General features: G+C 43.5%; 1 protein-coding gene across 1 annotated transcript in view; it reads left to right on the top strand.

Annotated features, from left to right (window-relative positions):
- Positions 1-23,044, top strand: part of kif26ba (kinesin family member 26Ba) — a 99,913-nt gene that overhangs the window by 11,424 nt on the left and 65,445 nt on the right. The window contains exon 3 of the mRNA XM_069657943.1: positions 18,998-19,714. Within this exon, the coding sequence (XP_069514044.1) occupies positions 18,998-19,714 (717 nt within the window). The remainder of the gene's footprint in view (positions 1-18,997; positions 19,715-23,044) is intronic.

The following is a 23,044-nucleotide window of genomic DNA, read 5'->3' on the forward strand; positions in this document are numbered from 1 at the left end:
AGCATAGACTGTATAAAAAGGTGGATGACGTGACAGCTCCCTAAAAGTGAAGCCAAACCCTCTCTAGCGCCCCCTGCTGACTGGCTGCAGTATAGGTCATAAAGCCCGCCTCCTTCATGTTAACAGATGGGACATGAGTCAAACTATAAAATCAAAATACATGTCAAATAAATGTTTCTCAAACATGGTTTCTGTCATTAAAGTTAGTTCTTATCATGCTGATTTACGTCCAAGTGTTCATTTTTCTGACAAGTTTATTTTTAATTACTTATTTGATGCTGTCAAAATGATGATTGACAGTTCTGTTGACAAATCTGGCTCCTGCAGCCAATCTGTTCTGGATTAGCAGAGTTGAGGACGATCCGCGAGTGGAAACGTTACTAAAACAATCACTACAGTCATTGAAGTTTCTATACCTGTGAACGTTAACCTCAGACCAACACGGAGAAGCTGTTCTGCTGTTAAACACGCCGGTGTGCGGGATCCATGCTGTTTTTTCGGTAAGTTAAGTGTGTGTTTGGGTAAGCGGAAGTCGCTCACCGATCTCTACTGCGCAGTCTCTGGCTCCATATGACGTCACCATTGCAAGATGGCAGCGCCTATCACAGGGGCTATTTTGGCATCAATTTCGTACAATGGAAGCAGATGGAGACGCGTTGTCCATCTATATATACATCATTGTTGCGCACAAGTTGAATCATTTCACTTTACTTTTGTATCTAATAATTAAACGTTGATTGACAAATAGTTAATAATAAAACACAAAAAGCTATAAAAACTTCTCCCACAGTTGATCCATTGCATAAACAGTCAGGTGATTCTGTGAGGTTGTTCGTGCATTCAGACTTAATGTTGGTGTTTGGATGCGTTGCAGTGAGTGATGAATACCAAAGAAGAGATTAAGTTATCGAGATTCATCAGCTCAGTAACAGCCGAAACTACAGAAGCTTGAAGCTGTACTCTGGCATGTACACACACACACACACACACACACACACACACGCACACACACACACACACACACACACACACACACACATATATATACATGCATACATGCACATATAGCCTCCTCCTGCCTTCTAGCAGTGCAGTGCGTGAGCTGGCTAGCAGGTTTATTTTGGGAGTATGATCTCACCATTGTCTGATACTGTGAACAACCGCTGCTGTGCCTTCATAAGCATTTAACAGGATTCACTCTGGGTCTCACAAGAAAGTACACCATTATAATAATAATCATAATGACTTTATTTATAAGGCACCTTTCAAAACTAGTTACAAGGTTTGTCACAGGCAGACAATAAAATGCAAGGGGTAAAAAACGGGCCGATAAAAGACAGTTATATAAGATGTTAAAATAACCACAATAAAAATAACACACCAGCTGAGAGAAGGCCCTAAGATGAAAGACAGTGTTCAGTAACTATTAAAAAGAGGACACTGACTTCCCAGCTAGCAGGGAACGTTCCCATAACATTGGCTAACATTACCTACAAATAAAGTTCTTGTAACGTTCAAACATAAACTAAGACAAAACATTTTAACTGCGACATTCTGAAGATATTTTCAGGATGTTATTGAGGTCTGGGATGTCAGAACAACTTTTATAAAACATCTGCTCGATGTTACATAAAAACAAAGGTAGAACGTGCTTACTGCAACATGCTGAGGATCTTTTCAGGATGTTAGTACGGCCTGAACTATCAGAACGTGATTTATAAAACGCTCCTGAAATGTGATTTGAACATTCTCCCTGCAACGTTCTGAAGATGTTTTCAGAGAACGTTCTCCTTCTATTAGAAGGAACATTCTGGGAACCAAATAAAAACTTCCCGCTCAAAACATTACCAGAACATCGCACGTAACATTCTAAGAGCAAAAAACTTCCAGCTGGGTTAGCTAACCTCTGATCGTCTGGCAGGGAATTCCAAAGCTTAGCGGCTCGAACAACGAAGGCCTGATCACCATTAGTAACAAGGTGAGATTCAGGAACGGACAGGAAGTTCCTGCCAGAGGATCTCAGACAGCGACCAGGCTCGTGAAAAGTTAAAGAGCACAAATATAAGTTGGTGCCTGACCATGTAAGACTTCAAAGAAAGAAATAAAACATTAAAGTCAACGCCACAAGCGAATGATTTCTAATGTTTTCATTTCAATTGATTTTAAATTGCTTTACACTTAAACTAAAGAGGACTTATGTTGCCTTATTCTATTGTTATATAATAAGTCTATAATTCTTAAGTTTTACTTTTCTTTTTTTTTAATGGTGGAGCCGCGAGCACTGGACATACTGCATACCTCATGACTACTGTAGTGGAGAGATATGGAAGCAGAGATCAGGAGATGATGCAGAGAGGATAACAGACAGAAACACAAGAAACAGATGAGAATGTGGGAAGAGATGACGTAGTGTTCTTTAAGGTGCAGCGGGCTTGTATTTTGTGTGTGTGTGTGTGTGTGTGTGTACTGCACGGACCGACCTTCTAGGGTCAAAATTAGAGCCAGTCCGTCGTTCATGTTTAACAAGAACTGTAATGACATTCCTGTTCTAAATACGCTGCACTGCTGGGCTGCAAAATAGTGTGTGTACATTCCTAGCTTAACTATATAGGTTAAGAGGCTGACTAATGCCAAAGATAGGAAGAGAAGAGACCTCCCTGTGTGTGTTAGTGTGTGTGGGTGTGCGTATTTTAAGCAGCGCTGTGAGTCTATTGTGTCAGAGCATTGTAAAGGGCAGGAGGTGAAACGAGAACAAGGTTGACATTTAAGCAGCGGTTTCCAGTGCGGCTCCGAGGCAGACTTCTCTGCAGTGTTTGTGGATCAATTACTGTGGTGTTTAAGAAAGGCTTTTACTCTCTCATAAGGCTCCAATAATAGAAATGTTTTTAAGAACGTTGGCTTTAAAGTATATCTTTCTTTCATGGTTATTTTCTGCAGAATTTAATGTGTTATAGGTGAAAGTGATGCAAGAGATGCCGCACGCTTCCGCAGAACTCGTTTGTTTTATAGTATTTGAGTTAAATAAATGTATCACTCATAAATACATCATAAGTAGAGGTTCAATGTTCTATTTCCTTCCATTTTCCATCACTAGCTCATCCCAAAGTGACTAACAGACACAAATATCACTCCACTTTCTCCTGATGTTTATCATCCGTCTCAGCCCAGCAGCCTCCCCTCTCTCCTCACATCATCCTTGCATCGTTCCTCCTCTCTCCACCTTATCAGCGAGATGGAGGAAGATTAAAGAGGGAAAGAAAGAAAGTAGAGGTAAATAGAGGTTTTTAGAGAAGTGAAGGCTCCACAAAGGTAGCAAAGCACAGATGGAAATAGACTATGTGTGTGTGTGTGTGTGTGTGTGTGTGTGTGTGTATGAGACAGAGAGAGAGAGAGAATTAAATTGGCTGTTTGTTCCCGGTCTGTGCTTCAATCAGAAACAGAGAATAGCCTCTAGCCGTTAAACTTTCCAATTACCTTGAGCAGATGGAGCCTGCGGGGCTCCATTTAAGGGGTTCGAAATGGTTGTTGTTTACTGTTACGTGCTATTGACTGTACACCCGGCTACATTGTGTGTCAGAGAGGAAGTCTAAGGCTATTAAAACAGGCTTCCTCCTCTTTAATCTTCTGGATCTCCCTTTTTTACACTTTATTCCTCTCACTCATTGGACACCTGACAAAACAGACACAACATCAGATCGATCAGTTAGTACTGCCAGCTTGTGGTCCGACGGTAGAAACCTGGATGAAAAAGTCTCCCCTCTCTCAGGAACAACGGCGCTCTTGAGCGAGGCCCTTCACCCTCAGCTGCTCCCTGTGAGGAGCTCGGCGGCTAACAGAGGAGCACTGTGGGTGCTAGAGGAGCTCCTGTGTATGAATGACTGCTTCTGTTTGTCTGTGAAGCCTCCAAAAGTGGAAACGCGCTCGATTGACTTTCATGGGTATAGGACTGTTAAAAAAATGTTTTAGTTTTAGAGGCTTTTGGGATGATTCGATCACACCCTGAGGAAGTTTAAAGTTTATGTTCAAACACATAAAACCTCTTTGTGCAGGCAGGGGGAGGCAGCTAACTAATATGTTTGAAGTCCTGCAAACATGAAGTCTACTGCATTACATGGTTTGTTCATTTAGTTAATTTACTTAGTTTACATTTGTTTTATAACAGCAAACATTTTTAAGCAACATACTCTGTGACAGATTCTCTGGTCTTTGAAAGTTCTCTATGTAATATTGGTGCAGATTAGCTAACACGCTAAAATTAGATAACACACATGAGCTGTGTCAATTCAGGGGCTACATCCTTCGAAGGACACAGGCCTCGAAGGATGAGTCATTTGTAGCCTGTGTCGAATGCTAAAGCTGACATGAGACGGTCTGACCTACGGAGCATTTCCTGTTTGCCTCACCAGCTGTTCCCGCCCTTAACCTTGTGTCACCAAACGCTGCTCCTTATGTCTAGTAACAGGTAGCTAGCTGGCTAACAAGCTAACATTACTAACCTCCCGTAACTTAACCTATTATTGAGTTGAAACCAAAAACATTTTAAAGTGTATTCCTCCGCCATCTCGTTTGATTGGCACGCAATTTTCGGGATACGTTGGGCCGCGAAGCATGCACCTGATGGATCCTTCGCAGCCCAGGAAAAGGAGGACGCATTCGTCGGCCTCATCTGAAGGAGCCTTCGAAATGGGACAGCCTTCGACACTCCACTGTGATGCAATCGGCCTTCGAAGGATGCCCTAAACAGTAGCATGTGAGTGAACATGTTAGCATGCTGATATTAGCATTTAGCTTGAAGCACCACTCGGCCTAAGTACAGCCTGTATTTGGCTTTTCATTTAGTTTTCATTAGAAATAAAGAAAATAAATATTTAGCGTTAGAGAGGGTAACAAAAGTTCCATGCAGGAGTTAAATGTGGGGAGGTTGTGGCTGCATACATGTCCCAACCACGTCATCAGGATGGCCTAAATACCACTTTTGTTTTCAGCTGTAAACTGATAACAAGATTCAAATCTTTGCCTTGTCTGTCCTGAACGGATTTTTCAGACGCAGACTTGAGCACACATATAACTGAAGCTGCTACAAATGAAGCTGCTTAGTTGTGAAATCAAGTCTTGTAGTTGTTCCTGCTTGGCATCCAAACATTTTTCCTCAGACTGTACCGCTGGAAAAACCCTTTCTGACTTTGTTTATTTGAGTTTGTGCATTTGTGAGCAAGAGTACAAACACTGTTTCTGTGCTCACACTGTTCACCTGTTTCCTAATGTGTTTTCACACACATGCATGAGCATGAGTTGTCAGGCAGATCTTTACCTTCAGTTCCTCCCCAGTGAGCCTCGCTAACCTTGGGAGGGACGGATACTGGAGGGAAGAACGGATGGAGGGGAAAAAAGAGGAGGTAAAAGAGGGGAGGAGTGAGAGAGAGAGAGAGTGTGTGTTCAGGTGTGGGATACGGCAAGATGGATCACCCAACCCAACAGGCAATTTATCACTGTCAGAGAGGGAGGGGGGAGAAAAAGAGAGGCAGGGTGAGGGATAGGGAGGAGAGGATAAAACAGGGTTTGGGGAAAGGAAAGTGGGAAGTAGGTAGAGGGCAAAAAAAGGGGGATACACAGTTGCACTGAAACATAACTTATGTATAAACAGGTGAAAATATTGGACTCCGTCTTTGGAAAGGATGGAAACAGATGAGTGAAAGGTTTGGAGGCAGCAGGTGTTTAGTGTGGTTCCTGAAGCATGATTATATTATATATTACCCAGTACCCAAGAGTGGGTTTAATTTTAGCACAGCTGTCTCTGTTTAGCACGGCAGCTCGTAAAGAAACCATGCTATGGACAGACTAACTCAGGAGGTGTGGATCCTTGAGTTTCAGTATTTGGAGCGTCACACAAACACTTGACCTTCTGAAATGACTCACTGGTATTAATTAGGACCTGGCGTTTTTCTCTCAGGCCCTGATATGAATGGACAACCCGTTTACTATAGGGTGCCAAGGTGAACATTCAGGCTTTCAGACCCTGTTAAGACTCATAAAAGACAACTTACCCATTAACATTTACTATAAATTGACTTTCTTGTTAAACAGGACGCCTACAAATAAGATGTGTTTTTAGTGGATGCACAAAATAGTTCCCTGAGATTCACCTCCTGCAAACCCCCCCCCTGTGAAAGCAGGCATTTACACAGACTGCTCTCCTACTTAAGTTAACCGGCACTGGAGCCAAGATCTTCATCAATATTCAGACGCCAGACGACGCTAATTGGGAGCTTACTAACACACTGTGGAGAATTATTTTCACATATACCTTAGGTAGCAAAGGCTTTACAATTTACAGCACAGCTCTGATGCAGATGGCAGACTAATTTAAAAGCAGACTTTATATGCAATTCATTTACAGTCAGGCACCAGCACGGGTAGCCAGATGATTGAAAAACAGGCACCAGCAGCAACTTCCACATAAAAATCTAGTAATTCTAACAAGTTATTTAATTTACAGCTGGGCAACAATGGAACAATGGACAGCTAATAAAAACCAGGCTCTCTTCCAGCCAGCTAGCCTTTTTTAAATTAGCTCGTCTGTAGATTTAAAACTTTACCAGATTGGCGGCTCAGGCTGTTAATGGCAGCATTTACAACACATAGTGTGCATTATATATAAAAATAGACACACTCTTAAATACGCATTGTGTGTACATGAAAAAGGCCCAAACACACACAAGCTGTTGTTATGCATGACATCATGACACAGACAGAGGAACCTTGTGTATTTGATCTTATCCATGCTTAGCATCTGTTTCCAGTATTTGCACCGTCTTTGATATGGTTTAAAATCACACACACACACAAACACACACACACAATGATCGAGCAATGCTATTTCTGTATATGTGCCTGTGTGTGTGCAATGAGGAAAACACAACTTTCTGGAGTTAAATGCCTGATGAGCACTTAACCCAGGATAATCCACGGCAACATTCAATTAATTATAGTCGTCGATCCCTAACCGAGGCTGCATGAACGTAGCCTCTGGCGGGCTGCAGACCAGAGTATGTCACAAGCGTGCTTCAAAGATTCTCCGAAGGCTCCTTTTAAAGACCTTCACACTGACCCTGCGTCATGGGAGTCGCCCACAGCCATTCAAAGAAGTTACATTTCAAAGGGTGAAGACGTCTATGAAGAGAGCAAAGCATCAAAGCATGTGAAGTCATCCTGTGAGGGAACCAAGCCTGCTGTCCTGCACTTACTGTAGCCTCTTTCACACGTGCGCTACACTCATGTCAGCATGAAGTCAGGGTGAGCCGATGTGTGAGCGCAGCAGGTAACATTTACCGAGGGCGAGTGGGCGGGATAGTGTGAAACCAGAAGAGCGACAACAAGATGATTTAAACAAGCAAGGTTAAAGAAGAAGGATCATATGTTTTGCCAGTTGCGGGGCCTGCAGCGTACTTTGTATGTCATGTCCTGCCTTGAGACACCCCCTGTCTCACAGGGTAACTCTCCCGCTGCGAGGGACAGGTGTGAAAGGGCAACTCTGGAAAATGTCAGGGGCAGACTGTCTCTCCTGGAAATTGTCAGGAGTGCTTGTGTGAAAAGGGCTTGAGAGAGTCAGGACTCCCCCGTGATGTAGGAAAGACCTTCCTCTTAATCGACGGACTGGTCATGGTGATAAGTTGAGTTCTTTTTACAGTTTGTCAAAGCGTTTTATATCAATCCATCCAAACATTATCTCTACCTCTTATCCTGTTCAGGGTCACGTAGGGGCTGGAGCCTATCCCAGCTGTCATTGGGCGACAGGCGGGATACACCCTGACAACCTTACACACTCACATTTACACCTACGGGCAATTTATAGACAGTGATGAACCCAACGAGCGTGTCTTTGGACTGTGGGAGGAAGCCTAGAGGGAACCCACACATGCACGCGGAGAACATGCAAATTCCACACAGAAAGGCCTGCTATGTCCGAACCGGGATTTGAACCAGGAAGTGTTTCCTTTAGTAACATTCGGCATAATTACCTGCCATGCCTGTCAGACTGAAGCTGTATTAGCTTAAGCATATACAGTAGAGCAGTGATTTCCAAAGTGTGGGCTGACTGGTGGGCCTTAAAGGTACTTCAGATGAGCCTTGAGGGGTCACTTACAATAAATACAATACAAAGTGGTGATTTTTCAATTTTACACTATGCAGTACACACTTATTTTGATGCTTATGTAATGCTGAGTGTATGTGGACAATTTTGTTTATGCTCTGCATTGCCTTTAGGCCCACTCTCATGCAGAGCCTCTGACATAAAAACGTATTGGCAAATGTAAAAGTTTTGTCTCAACTTGTGATGAAAGTTCTGTGAGGAATATTTTTAGATTCAAAATTGCGCTGCAGCATTCATAAGTTTGGGAGCGGCTGATATAGAGAGAGAAAATCATTGTGAGCTGCAGCACTGAGAGAGACAGACCTTCTCTGAGCGATCAATCTGAGCGTGTGTGCATGTGGGAACCAAAAGCACCCTCTCTTGGATGTTATCACATCTAACACCTGTAATATTATTTGATGTATTATTGATAGTTTGAGGCTCCAGCAGCAAACACACAGTATTATACAGAGCACACAGTGATGCACAAACACCCATGTACAAATACGTCTCCAGCAGACAGAGAGCAGCAGGTAATTTACATCCCCTATAGCTACTTAGCTGTATGCTGATTAATTTCTGCATCGCCATGGAAACACAAGTATTCTAATGCGTTTTTCTTTGTTATTAATAACGCGTGTCAACATCACATGGGAGCGTGTGTGCGTGTGTGCAGTCACGTGTGTGTGTGTCTGTTCACTGTGCATTAGCAACTTCTGTGAGCATGCGTGTGTGCAAATGTGTGTGTGCTTAATAGGCTGCCATTGCGTCCTCCCCAATCTAACTCCTACACACATTACTGCAACATATGAAGGAATGACCAATTAAAAAGGTGATTAAGGGAGACATACTGCAGAGAGGGAGGAGGGTGAGGGGTGGAGGTAATAAATGAGCGAGAGAGATAGAGAGAGAGGGGGAAACAGAAGGGGTGGCTTTCTTTAATGTCTAGACTCTCTTTGCTATTAAAGACCAGTTTCTGTTTTGGGTTATTCCTGCTGTGTGCAACAGAAGCACTAATCTGCCTCTTAGCTAACTTGTTACGTTAATTCACTGCTTATTCATTAAGTCTACATGTAAATATCTTATTCATCGTCATAACTGGCCATGCTGCCTCAGGTAGGCGTGTATGATCGATTTGAAGAGCATGAAGTCGTCTTCCCCGTTTCAGCCTTCCTTCCTTCCATTCAGTCGTCTTCACACGATCCCTGACTCTTTCTTTTACTCTCTCTCTCTCTGCCTCCTTCCCAGTAAGTAAAAGCTTTTAATCAACATTATAGGCTCAATACTATCACAGATTAATTACTATATTTGAAATAATGTGTTCTTAAACAGGTTAACATAAAGTAAAAAGACCTTTTTATCTTTTGTGTTACTTTGATACATTTATGCTTCCCTTCTTCTTCTTCTTCTTCTTCTTCTTTTATTGCGCACAGCTGCGGCCATTCACTCATATCAGTAATTCAAATCATGTCCCTGAAAACCATCCATACCAGTGCACAATACTGTAGAGCTCACTTAAGTATAGTGCACATTGAAACATACTTAACAAAGTGCTTCACAATCCGTGATTCCTTATGATTGGATCGGGGGAATTCTTTCGTTCAAGTGGACCGTGCTTTATCTCCATGCGGGTCTGCTACACATCACATGACTGGTGGTGAGATTAATGTTTCCTCTTCTGATGACAGTTTGAATGAAGAGTCACAGTACATTAGAATTGGAAAAGGCTTGCAGCTTTAAAGCCCTTTCACCTTATTAATGGCTTCTTCACTTATAAACAAGGTGCTGCTTTAATCTAGTTGTTGGTTCCACACCAGAGGCCAGATTAATAAACCACATGCATGAACAGGAACCACGTGTGCTCACCTTGCAGAACATAAACTGGTACTTTTATAAGAATAGGGCGCAGTGAGAACGTTACACAGACACAGACCAGCATACAACACTTACAGACAGCTGCAGGTGAAATGATGGTGAGAGATGGAACCTTGTTTTAACGTTGTTGGAGAACCCCTGATGTAAAACAATTGGTGTTACTACCAGTCAAAAGTTTGGACACACTTTCCAATTCGCATTTATGAGAAAATGTGTCCAAACTTTTGACTGGTAGTGTATGTTTTTGTGCAAACCATAGACTGTATATAAAAAGTGGACTGTGACTATCTATTTTTGCGGACAAGCTTTTTGATGCCTCGAGTGTGGCATTTTAGCTGTCCCCATTGTTATTTTAAGCCAGAATTTTGGCCATATTTGGACATGTTGGATGCGCATTAGTACACCTCTGTCCTGGTCGACAGGTCACCGTGGTAGCAATCTCAGATCCCATCGGCTGTAGTCTGAGAGGATATAGCCTCTGGGGACACCGGTGAACGTGCTGGGCAGTAAGCGATAAATGACTTCAAGTCAAGTCAAGACTTCCTGAGTTCTCTTGTGATTTACTTGTTATTAACGGGACTTACCTTTGCCGAAATTTCAACATCATGATGAAAATTTGTAAGAAGTAAAAATTCCAGCTTTGTAAGGTCTGTCCTCAAGAGGAGAAGAAAACTTTTAAAATGCTCGTTTGTTGAGGTCGGATCGATCTGATGCTTTCGAGGAAGTTGGGAAATCTGAACGCTGAACGGCTTTTGTGACACTGCGTCAAGGGAATTCATCTCAGGTTGAAAATTAGATCTAGAACGGATTGTTAGCTGAACATGCATATGTCTGTTTATAGAGATAATAAGAAGCTAAATCGTCGTCGGATGACGCTGATGGGAGCCAGGATGTCATTACGGCGGATTATGTTCCGCCTGCATTTGCTCTCCACACGGACTGTTTTTCCTGCTCAGGCCACAGCCTGCTGATACGTGATTGATCAATATTACTCGGACTAGTTCAAACATAACCAGAACACTTGCCTTCCCGGAAAACCACATCCCTGCCTACAGATTCTATGTAGACTATTCTACTATGTAGAATCTGTAACTAGAGGTTACCATGGTAGCGACTTGTCCATCACAGGTATTCATGCCCTGAAGGAGCCACTGCTTTATTGTAGATTATCCTCTAAATGGGACCATACATGACAAAATGAACATCATGCTGTGTTAAAAAAGACTTGAAACTAGAGATTGAGATGGTAAAAATATTTACTGAGACAACAATCTGACTTCTTTTTGCAACCCGTGGAGTCGCCCCCTGCTGGCCTGTAGAAAGAATGCAGGTTTAAAGCACTTCTGCATTGGCTTCACTTTTGACCCCAAGAGGCTACAGTCTATAAGGCGCACACACAGTTTCAGTAGTGGACATACAGAGAGTTTTTTTTGCATCTGTTTCTTTATATAAAACGTCAAAGACTCAAACGTCAAAGCTAATATGTCCTGAGAGTGAAATCATACACCAAGGGAGAGTGACTGAGAGTGACGGAGTGTGTTTTGGAGAGATAGTGAGAGAGAGACCTGTGCTTGACCTCTGTCACTGTAACATTATGTCTTATGTGTGTGTGTGTGTGTGTGTGTGTGTGTGTGTGTGTGTGTGATGTCATTTATAACCTCTGTGTTGCTGACCTTGCTTCTCAGTCGTTCTCAGACGCACACACACACTGTCACTCTCCATCATGAGACCAACGTGTGTGATCACAGGCCTCCAACACATGACACACACATGAAATGTAAAGTATCATTCTTCATCTTTGCATCATTTTTATCACTCTCTCACACTCCTGCCATCTACGGTGTGTGTGCGAGTGTGTGTCCTCTCAGAGCAGGTGCAAGCGACCGTCTGCATCCCTTCTGCATGAATTCACTGATCCCAGACCTGCTGAGAAATATGTGTGTGTGTGTGTGTGTGTAAATCAGAGTGTGTATAGGAGCAGGTAGCAAGGGGGGGGGATGAATGAGGGGAGGGATGAGAGGAGATGAGTAAATGAGTTTGGGGGGGAGGAGGAACGGTTTACCTTCCCTGGCCACTCATCTAGAACTGATTACACACACACACACACACACACACACAGGCGCGCCAATAAACCAGCGTCATCCTAGATTTAACCGAGTAAGAACGTTCTTCTCCTGTCCCCTGCTTTTTATGGAAGATGATCGTTTCTCTCTGATCTGCCATCGTCTTCTTCTTCTTCATTTTTGTGCGTCGTTCCTTGAACTGGAGCTAAATATAGCCGAAGTGAAAACAAGGAAGAAAACAGGTAGAGTGGGTTGCAATTACGCAGCTCAGTGTCAGAGTAATGGCTTAAACCCTGTCACTGATGGACAGACTGTGTGTTTATCCATTTATATGTGTGTTTGTGTGTAAGGAGGTGTTCTGTTGTGTTTGACAGCCCATTTTCATGACCCCCCCTACACAAAATCTAAGGGACAAACCGGGCCGAGCTGTCTCTTCTTATCAAATCTCAGTAATAGCATCCTTCAGTGTCCACACTAACAGTCTCTGAGGTCACTGTTCAGTTAGCCTGGGCGCTGTCCCCCCCCGTCTCTCTCTGCCGTCTCTCTGTTCTGTCGCTCACTTCATCCTCGCACGGCAGAGTCGAGGCAGTGTTTGTCTGCCCCTGTAGGAGGAAATGAATCACACACACTCATAGACTGTCTGTGGTGCTGAGACTGATTGAGTCACTCCCAGAATACTGATGAGCTCAGAGGTGAAGAGATGCCTCGAAGAGACGGTTAGAGAGGAAGGGAGCAGGAGATATAAAGGTTCACAGAGACGTTCTTACCTAACCACGGTCTTATTAAATAATCCTATTATATACTGTATATGATCATGTAAAATACTTCAATGATTTAAAACAATGTTTCTTATTAGATTTCCAAGTTGGACTCCACAGGATTTTTATTCTTGGACTGAACTTTAGCTTGTCTTGCAACTTAATACGACACTAATGAGACAGGAGAGTGTGTGTGTTTCAGTGTGTGTGTGTATGTGTGTAAGTGGGGAATGTAAACAAACTCCACAGAAAGATGAAATGGAGATAACAAAAAGGAAGCATAAGTGGGAACATGAAAACACAAACAGGGTCAGAGAGAGGCCGCAGACATCAGTGTGTTTGTGCAGGTTAGGTAGAGGTAATGTTGTTAAATGAATGTGTGCGTGTGTGTGTATATATATTTATGCCTAGTCTTTGCAAAACTCCATCTCTCTCTCTAAGGCCCAATCCCAATCTCCACCCTAAAGCCTAAGCACTGAACCCTCAGTGACTTTAATGACGTCAGGTGTGCAGTGTGTGAGTGTGTGAGGGCTTGATAACTGAATAAAAATCAGGAATGGGACATACTAACGTGACATCACACATTGCCTGGAAACAAGATGCACTATTAAAGAGATAATCTTGAAGATTTTAATGTAAATAAATGTCTGTTAAGTCTCTATCTATCGCCAAATGAGCTAACACAATGGTGATTGAGCCTATGGCCCACTGATGAAAGCCTTTGCATTTGCAGGATATATGTTTATTAAAGACCAGGTGTCTGTGGCGACAGTTAGTTCCCAGTTAGTGACGCGTTTTCCATCACCCAGCAGTGGTTGGTCTGCCAGAGAGGGTAGGCGGAGCTAAGCGGCTGCTTTTCTGCTCTCTGCGAGTGTTGTGAGTAAACAGTAATCTACTATGGCTGAACAAACAAAGAAAAGATCGATGACTACAGATACAACTTCAACAATAAGTGAAAATTCAAAGAGAAACAAACAAACTCGACGCTCAGATGAAGGCAAACAGTCTGAAAAGGAAATCGAATGTCAGGGAGGAAAATCAAGAGTTATAACCGGAGCCAACCGTGGATGTCACACATGCAACACTGTCTGGATATCTGGGAAGTGTGCTCCTGCAATAACCGTTAATTGCGAGGTGCCACCAAAGAGAACGAAACTGAGATCTTCGAGATTACCACTTTTAATAATAAGAAAAAAAGCCGACGTCCAGCATGTAATTGTGTGTCTTACATTACAGTGTTCACATATTTTAGCAAACTATCAATAATCAGAAACCATTATTTTCTCATCCCTTTTGAATATTTAACTGAAAAACACAAAGATCTCTAAACACATTAATACATTACCACAAAAGTGATGAACTACATGTTGTCATTCACAGATAAACATATTTGGACTTCCTGTCACCGTCTATGCTCACTTTGTTTGCATTTAGGTTTTTTGGTTCAAACTTTATTGAATACTACATAAATATACAAACTTTTGTTAACATTTAGTGCAGGGCTGGACAGTCAAGTTTATATACGTCACTGAGTTAACTGGTACATGGTGAATGGATATAGCGACTTTCTAGTCTTCCCACCACTCAAAGCTGCTTTTACACTACATGTCATGTGAACTCACCCATTTACACACTCACATTCACACACTGATGGCCAATCTCCAATCAGATCTATGCCCATTCATACCTGATGGCCACCGGGAGCAATTCGGGTTTCACTGTAGCAGTCACGGATCGAACCCCCAACCTTCTGATTGAGAGACGACCAACTCTACCACTGAGCCACAGCCACCTCATAAGTTTGCTATGAATTCTGGGTAACTACCAAAGGAAAGTCTACAGATATGTGGACTCACAGAAAGTCTGCAATTTGGCGTTGAAAAGTCTGCAATAGAGCCCTCACGCACTTGATGACTTGACAGTTGGACAGCACTAAGCACTCACACGCCTACAGGGAACGCGCCTCGAAGTCCGTGAGTCTGCAAGTGTGTAGATTGGGATTTGGCCTCAGACTCCCTCTCTTCTCTCCTCTGTCAAACACAGCTCTCCTTATTCTCTTTTTTTTTCACTCAGGCAGTTTGGCTGCTCCCCAAATCTCGGCTAATTGGGAACAACAAGGCCCTCATCTCAAGGACCCAACCCGGTGTCCACTCTAGTGCTACTTTAGTTGCTGTTTGTTTTGTGTGTGTGTTTGAGTGTGTGTGAGAGGAGATAAGGGAGATTCAGTGTTGCTTTTTCTTTTAGTTTTCGATCAAACTTTTGCCTACAGGAAAAGCAGTACCAGTGTTTGATCGATCAGAGGATTTCTACTTCTACAACTGTTCACTGAATGATGGTGCAAGACTCCGCGCTAACATTGGATTGTAACATTTCAATCAAATCTCTCCTGAAGCATCATTTACTCGTCATCCGTTCACCTCTGTGTGTTCCAGCTGTGTTCCATATTTTCACCATAATATGTGTAAACACACTGCTCGACTCTAAAGCCTTACACACACACACCTGTTGGGCATGTGAGTCTGCGTGTGCATTGGTTTGCACATGTGGCATCGCTCATTTCCTACTCTGTCATTTAGTTGTTTGATGGTGCATCGCCGCTCCCGCTGCCATGGCAGAGCGGCCAAATGCAGTTGACATGAAATTACATATTTAGAGCATGCGACAGATTTAGTCAAAATACTCGTTTTCATACCAAGCAGCAGAAAATGTGTCATGACCTCGCGGCTAAGCAGGATTATTCAACATGCAGTGAAAATCTGAGTGAATGCATGAATAGTCAACTCTAGCTCGGCTGTTATTACATGTGTGTCAGTCTGCATGAGTGTGTGCGTGTGTCTTTAAAATAGCTGGAGAGAGAGACAGGAGCTTATTTTATGTGGAGTGTGTGTGCGTTTATGGGTCCGATGCCAGCCAGGAGTGTGTGTGTTGCATGTGTGTGTGTGCGTACAGTAGGTATATTTTTAAAAGCCATGTTCTATTAGTTATGCTACTTAGTTTGCCTGAGTAACAAGGTAGTCTTTATCCAAAAATACACACAAACGCATACACACACACACCGCTCAGATGCTCGCCAAAGTTTTAGCTCCTTCCATGCTTGTGTGTGTGTGTGTGAGTGTGTATCTTGTGGTCTTGTGGTTTGTTGACACAGCCGAGCAGGCAGCTCTCACACTGAGAGGTTGCATTTTCCTGTTAGATGAAATGTTGCCTTGTGTGGACACACACACACATGCACACAGAAAGGCGCACACACAGGCGGTGTATTGATTGAGGAAAGGTAACAGGCTTGTTATTGATAGTGGCTTATTTGTGTTGCAGACAGTACGTTCACTCTCTCTTTCTTGCAAGCAGGCTCTTAGTCCACTATGAGCATATGGGCCACCAAGGAGGCCGACCACACACACACACACACATGCGTACAGTCCACAGTCTGCTATACAAACCCATGTAAACAGGATGTTTCTGTCTACCCGGTCAATCGTTCATTATTTACCCACAATAATGCCTCTGTCCTATCTGTCAATCATCCGTCTCTCAATGTAAACATCTGATTGTCTGAACCTGATGAGAGATAACCTGTGTCCATCACAGGCCTATCGATTAGACACACACACACACACACATATAAATTCTGCATGTCCATAACTCATGCATTGATTACCCTTCAGCAGACAAAGAGTGCTCTCCCATCACTTTGATTAATACTCCACATGCACAGCCTCTTCTCTGGCATGATGCATCCAGATATTCAGATGAAACTCCCAGCATGCCGAGCGACTGTTCAGAGGGACGTGTTTGCTGTTTGTATCAGCATGTTTGATTGGTGATTGTTTTTATGCACCCACTAATGTGACACTACATCATGTGATAGTGGTTAAACTGCTCCCTGCTTCCTGCTGTTAAATCAATCAGAGCTGAGCTGCAAATGTGGAGAGAAAGTGGATTTAATGTCTCGGGCTTCGCTGCTAATTGTAGCCATTAAAGAGAAAAGATTTCTTGTCAGCTGTATGGAGGAATGTGCACAGAATAACAGTGCATGTGCAGGTGCAGATGAGGTCTTTACCATCTAACACAAGCATGTAGAGACTTTTACACGTACCACACTTACCGGACGATGTTTGCCTTAACTATCACTTGTGCAGAAAACAGGTCCCACACAGATACCTGGTGTAAGTGTTACAGAAGAGGTGGCTCTTTTAGAAAGCAGGACGGTAATTACAGTTATCAAGCGAGTGGGCAGCTCCTACCACAGATGTTTGGTTGAAGCACAGAGCTCCACAGCAGACATGCACTTGATGATAATACACTGACACTACACCTACACAGGCTGACTATTAGCTCGCACTCGGCCATTGAATCCCACCATCCGTCTCAAGGGTTCTCGAGTGAAGCCAGACTTTTGTAGTGAAAAAAAAAAGTCTATTAAACCTACTGATGAAGTGCTTTGTGGAAAAATATGTCACTGCTGTAAAATGAGGTTTAGACACAGATCTGTATCTGTTTGTGTGTTTTGCATGTTAACTTTGATATTAAGAGCACCGAGACACGGTAGGAGATTTAGTGCGGCTTTGCTCTGTGCAAGTGGCTCCAATTAGTCTGGAGGGACAAATAACACATACCTGCATATGCACATTCATGCACACAGGCACGGATAACTGGAAATTGGACAAATATCCTCATTCCTGCATACAAGAAAGCACACTACTCACAAACATGCATGCGCACAAATACACCGGACAAACACTGACAGACAGACACTTAATGGGTGAAGAGAGAAAAGAAACACACAGTGGACCAACAGAGAGATAGGAGTATTTTAACCACATTAAGGCCCGAATTTCCCCCCGAGATTAATAAATTATTTCTGATTCTGATTCTGAAAGTGTAATAATTTAAGAATAGAGATACAAGATAAAAAAAAAGAAAAGTGAAGTGTGTATATGTGGTATTAAGTACTGTAGAGTAGAGTATGGTACAATTGATTCTTGCACAAATTATAGACCAGACACTCAGAGGGAGGAGTTAATAAAGTCTGATGGCCACAGGCAGGAATGACTTCCTGTGGCGTTCTGTGGTGCATCATGGGTTAGTGAGTCTGTCTCTGAATGTGCTCCTGTGCTTAACACGCTCATCATGGAGCGAGTGGGAGACATTGTCCAACATAACACGTAACTTGGACAGCATCCTCCTCTCTGACACCACCGTCAGCGAGTCCAGCTCCACCCCCACAACGTCACTGGCCTTGTGGATCGGTTTGTTCAGTCTGCTGGTGTCAGCCACCCTGCAGCAGACAGGATAGCACCAGCCACCACAGACTCATTAAACATCCTCAGAATCGTCCTGCAGATGTTAAAGGACCTCAGCCTCCTCAGGAAGTAGAGGCGGCTCAGGTCCTCCTTGTAAAAAAGACATGGCCGGGAATATTGCATGCTGAGGCTTCCCAACAGGAGTGTTTTTTGTCTCTGTAATCACATGATCAGCATTTACCAATTGTGTGAATGTTGATCAACTCTCTACTCAGTACTCAGAGCGTGCTGTTACTCAGGGTGAAGTCATTCTGGATCAACACATCTTTTCCAAGCGTCCGTCAAAGAGACTAAGTAACGGGATGAGAATAAACAGGATTATTTAACAGTGTTGTGACCGTCGTGCTCATAATGTCAGAGCATGTTTACTTGTTGAGTTCAGCTTCACCTGACGTAAGCTTAGACGTCATTACATGTAATGATTCCATCCAGGTTTATGAAGATTCACTTTAAATATTTTGAACTCTGAGACATGAATTAACAAGAAACAGTTCATGTCACCTTCACTGATCTATTCCCTCTTCATCAAATCCTTTTTAATTTCCCTTTGATGGGGAATTAATTAAGTTCTTTCTCCTTGTCATAAATTGGTAGTCAAGCAATTAACCTCTTGTACGTGGAGGAAATGGCTGCCTTTCATATATTATATGTTGCTATAAGATGCTTTACGGATGGTTCAAAGGTGCTGTGTGTAAGTGTCTTTTAACGTGTCCTCCCCCAGACTACAAGGCAACATTTCTTGGATTTTCTATTAATATTCGTAGTCATGAATTGTTCAATGTGCCTATCATTTCTTCTCCTCTGTCGTCTTCTCCTCCAGATAACAATTGAAACCCCATCTCTCTGTGTCTCTCTCTCTCCTCCCAGGATCCGTCCTTCTCTCTCCTCCTTCATGACAAGCTTCAGGTGCCCAACAGTTCCCGGCGGGCGTGGAACGAGCGTGACAGTCGCTGTGATGTCTGCGCCACTCACCTCACTCAGCTCAAACAGGAAGCCGTTCGCATGGTCCTCACCCTCGATCAGTGGGATTTGTCTCCCACCTCCTCCCCTACCTCCCTGATTGGACGATACGGATCTGTAGGAGCTCTGGGTCCAATCGGAGCTTCTGGAGGTCCTGGATCACGAGACTGGCCTCCTCCTTTCCTTCCCTCGTCCTCCTCTTCAGCTGCTGCTGCTGTTTCACTTCCTCCTCACCCATCCTCCCAGTCACCTTCCCCCAGCCCCAGCCAGACCCCGACGCCCAGTCCGAGCCATGGGTCGTCCAACCCCGCCCATGGGAGTCCGTCTGCGGGGCAAACGTCCAGCTCTGCTACTACAAACTCTCAACCTCCAGGTGCAGGACACAGACTGGGGTCCAAGCCCAGCTCCCTGGGGCTCGGGGGCACAGTGGACAGAAGGAATGGGTCTCCTGGTTCAGGGAAAGGTGGTGCCCAGCAGCAGCCAGTGACTGGAGTAAACAGCCCTGGCAGTAATGGTGGAAACAGCAGTAATAATGGGAGCGGAGCCGTGCTGAGTGCAGCAGCTCTGCAGGCCCATCAGCACCTCAACAGGACTAATGGAGGAGTCACGCTCTATCCATACCAGGTAAGACACCTATGGAGGGATGTGTGTGTTTGTGTGTGTGTCATGTGGCTTGTAGGCTTACTTCTCCTATGAGGACATTGCAGAAATCACCACAGGCAGTTACTTGTGTTCTTACACTATCATGCCAAATAGAAACAAACTACCAGCATGCAGATGAAGACATCTCTTGATTTCAGTCTGACAAACACCCTTAGTGCAACATTTACCTTTTCCAGTTGGTAGGTGTATTTACTAACTGTAGTGTGACCTTGTTAGCAATCAACCACTAACACGTCAGATGATGCCACCTTGCATTAAGCCCAGGCAAAGACTGTGTGTGTATGTGTGAGTCCAAACAGTCATACAGCGAAAGTCAAACAAGCAGTTATAGGTTGAATTGTAAAGACTGAACCATTTCAAACAGAGTTAAACATGAAACAGATTCATATAAAGTGATTATAACAACTGCAACCTTTTACTATTGCTGATATAGAGAACTGTTAATCTAAAAAAAAGTATAAAGGATGTTGGATTGATTCTAAAGTTCCACCCACAAATAAAAGAGTTGTGAGGCAAAGATGTTTCCTAAGGTGAAAGACAGTTAAGGTACTTTGAAACCCTCAGTGCTTAATACCCTGATTTGTGACAAAATGCATGCTATATGATATTTATTCCTGATGTTGGGAGCTGTCTTTCAGGTGTCTTTAAAACAGCTAAGAGATGTTGTGGAGTTTGTTTTCCCTAAAAAGGGCCAAAAACTTGGAAACAATAGCTGTGTCCCAATCCAGAGGCTGCATCCTTCGAAGAACGTATTTGAAGGCCGATTGCGTCACAGCGGCGCGTCGAAGGCTCTCTCATTTAGAAAGCTCTTTCAGATGCGGCAGACAAATACGTCCTCCTATTCCCAGGCCACGAAGGATCCATCGGGTGCATCCTTCGCGGCCCAACATATTCGTAAGATTAATTGCGCGCCAATTCAAACAAGATGGCGGACTCTTAAACGGCAGAGGAACACACTCAACCAAATATTGTAGCTAGCGATACAAGAGTAAAAAACGAAAGGGGCCTATAAATAAATTATTTAAAAAAAATAATAGGTTTGGTTACACAATGTAAGCTATGATAGCAAGTTAGCCAGCTAGCTACCAGTTGCTAGGCAATAGGCGTGGTGTTTGGTGACACAAGGGTAAGGGCGGTAACAGCTGGTGACAGACTGACAAACAGGAAATTGTCCGTAGACCAGAGCGTATCATTTCAGTTCGGCCTTAGCGATCTACTCAGCCTACGAATGACTCGTCCTTGGCAGACCGCATCCTTCCAAGGATGCAGCCCCAAAATTGAGACACAGTCATAAATTCACAATCAAAAATACTTGATTTTGAGTACCGTCTTTTATCGTGAGGAAATGGATAAAAAAAAAACATCTCAAGCTGGATCGAGGCAGGACTTTAAGTATTTTTTAATGCAACACAAACCATAATAGTGACTCAAGTTTAAAATAGAGACAACGGACGAGGTTTCAGGAGGAGACAGGAAGAGAGGGAGTGAGAGGAGACACGGGAGAGAGATGGCAGGAGGGAGAAATCGCCTCAGGTGACGTGTGGACCAGAGGTGTATGCAGGGAGACAGGAGAGCTGAGACTGCAGGGGAGATCCAGAGGTGTGCGTGTGTGTGTGTGTGTGCGTGTGTGTGTTAACATGCCTGTATGAACGTGTTCTACAGATGTAATAATTCATACACTGATAATTAGGACTCTGGGGACTCTATGTCACACACCCCCAGTACCCCTTCACTCTTACACTCTTGTTCACCATCTCCTCACACACACACACACACACGCAACCAGTCTACTTATTGCTTCTGCCTCGTTCTTGCCTTCTCGCCCATTATTTCTCCTTCCGTTCTCAGACTCTGTCTGCTTCATATTCACCAGCCTGCTCCGTCGTGTTGTTTCTCCGTCTCTCTATATTTTCATTCAGCTTATGACTTGCATCTGATACAGAGATATGGACTCGTAGGTGGAAATGACTTTGTACAATCTGTAAAATTGTTTCGTTATCTTGTTCTGCTGGTCAGAAACAAATCAGACGCAGAGCCTCTAAGTTTTCTGGCCTGCCTAATGAACATTGAAATTACATACAATTTTAAGTTGGAGTTGAGTAGCAACATTTATCTGTTTCAGTGTGCAAGTCTGTGTCTGTGTTTTGCAAACTGTGCGTGCACTTTCTCATATGTCAGCGTTAATTTGTGTATGCACATGGTTACACGGTATACAAATACTGGGTGCATGCTTGCAGGTGTGTGACAACACGACAGACACCATATGCAATTACTGTAAGTAAGGAAAGTGTGGCAAGGAAGAACTGCCTTTTCACAGACAGAAACCTCGAGCAGAACCAGACTCATAGGTGGACAGCCACCTGCCTCAGTTAGTAGGATTGAGTGAAAAAGAGAGTCAGAAAGACAGGCTGCATCAGCAATTATAACAATTATGAATATAATAGAGATAAGACTAGTAATAGTAATGCCAATTAAAACAAGACTAGGTCAAAACCTAGGCTGACCGCATCAGGTCAATGTGCGCTTTTGTGGGCAATGTGTTACAAGGACTGTCCTTATGAGGCCGATGACAATGTGTTTGAAAGCAGGTGCGAGAGTCATGTCAGTGGAAGTCCAATATGCTCCATGATCCTCCATTGCGATGTCACAACTCTCTCTCTCTACGGCTCTGAAAGTACAGTCACTTAGTCAGTTACTCAGTCACATACAGACCCATGTGTAGGGCTGACCCCGGCGGGCAGCCAATAATAATGGAAATTTGAGTCATGTTAGCCAACTACTTCTACAACTACTCTAATTATGATAATGGAAGTATAACTGGTAACAGTTGTAGCAGTCTGAGTGGAGCAGGTCCACAGCAGCAGGTGGTCTGCAGCAAAGATCCCCCAATAACAAGGGAACTCAAACATTCCCAGGAAGATATAAAGTTAGGAACATGCATTAATGGGACATACATGCATACAGATACCATGAATGCATACAGGTAGAGAGAGAAAGAGAGGAGGAGAGAGTTTGTCGGATCCCCTGTCAGTCTAGAGTAGTATAACCGGGGGCTGGGTCCTAACTATAAGCTTTATCAAAGAGGAAGGTTTTAAGCCTACTCTTAAAAGAAGAGAGGGTGTCTGCCTCCCGGACCCCGATTGGTAGATGATTCCAGAGGAGGGGGGCCTGATAATTGAAGGCTTTACCTCCCACACTACTCTTCAGAAGCAGGCCTGCATCCTGAGAGCACAATGTTCTAGAGGGGTAATACGGCACTACAAGCTCTTTGAGATATGATAGTGCCTGACC

This window comes from Semicossyphus pulcher, unplaced genomic scaffold (genome assembly GCF_022749685.1).
Source record: "Semicossyphus pulcher isolate SPU_LCO1_2020_fin unplaced genomic scaffold, fSemPul1.0.p SCAF_1, whole genome shotgun sequence".
NCBI classification, from domain to species: Eukaryota; Metazoa; Chordata; class Actinopteri; order Labriformes; family Labridae; genus Semicossyphus; species Semicossyphus pulcher.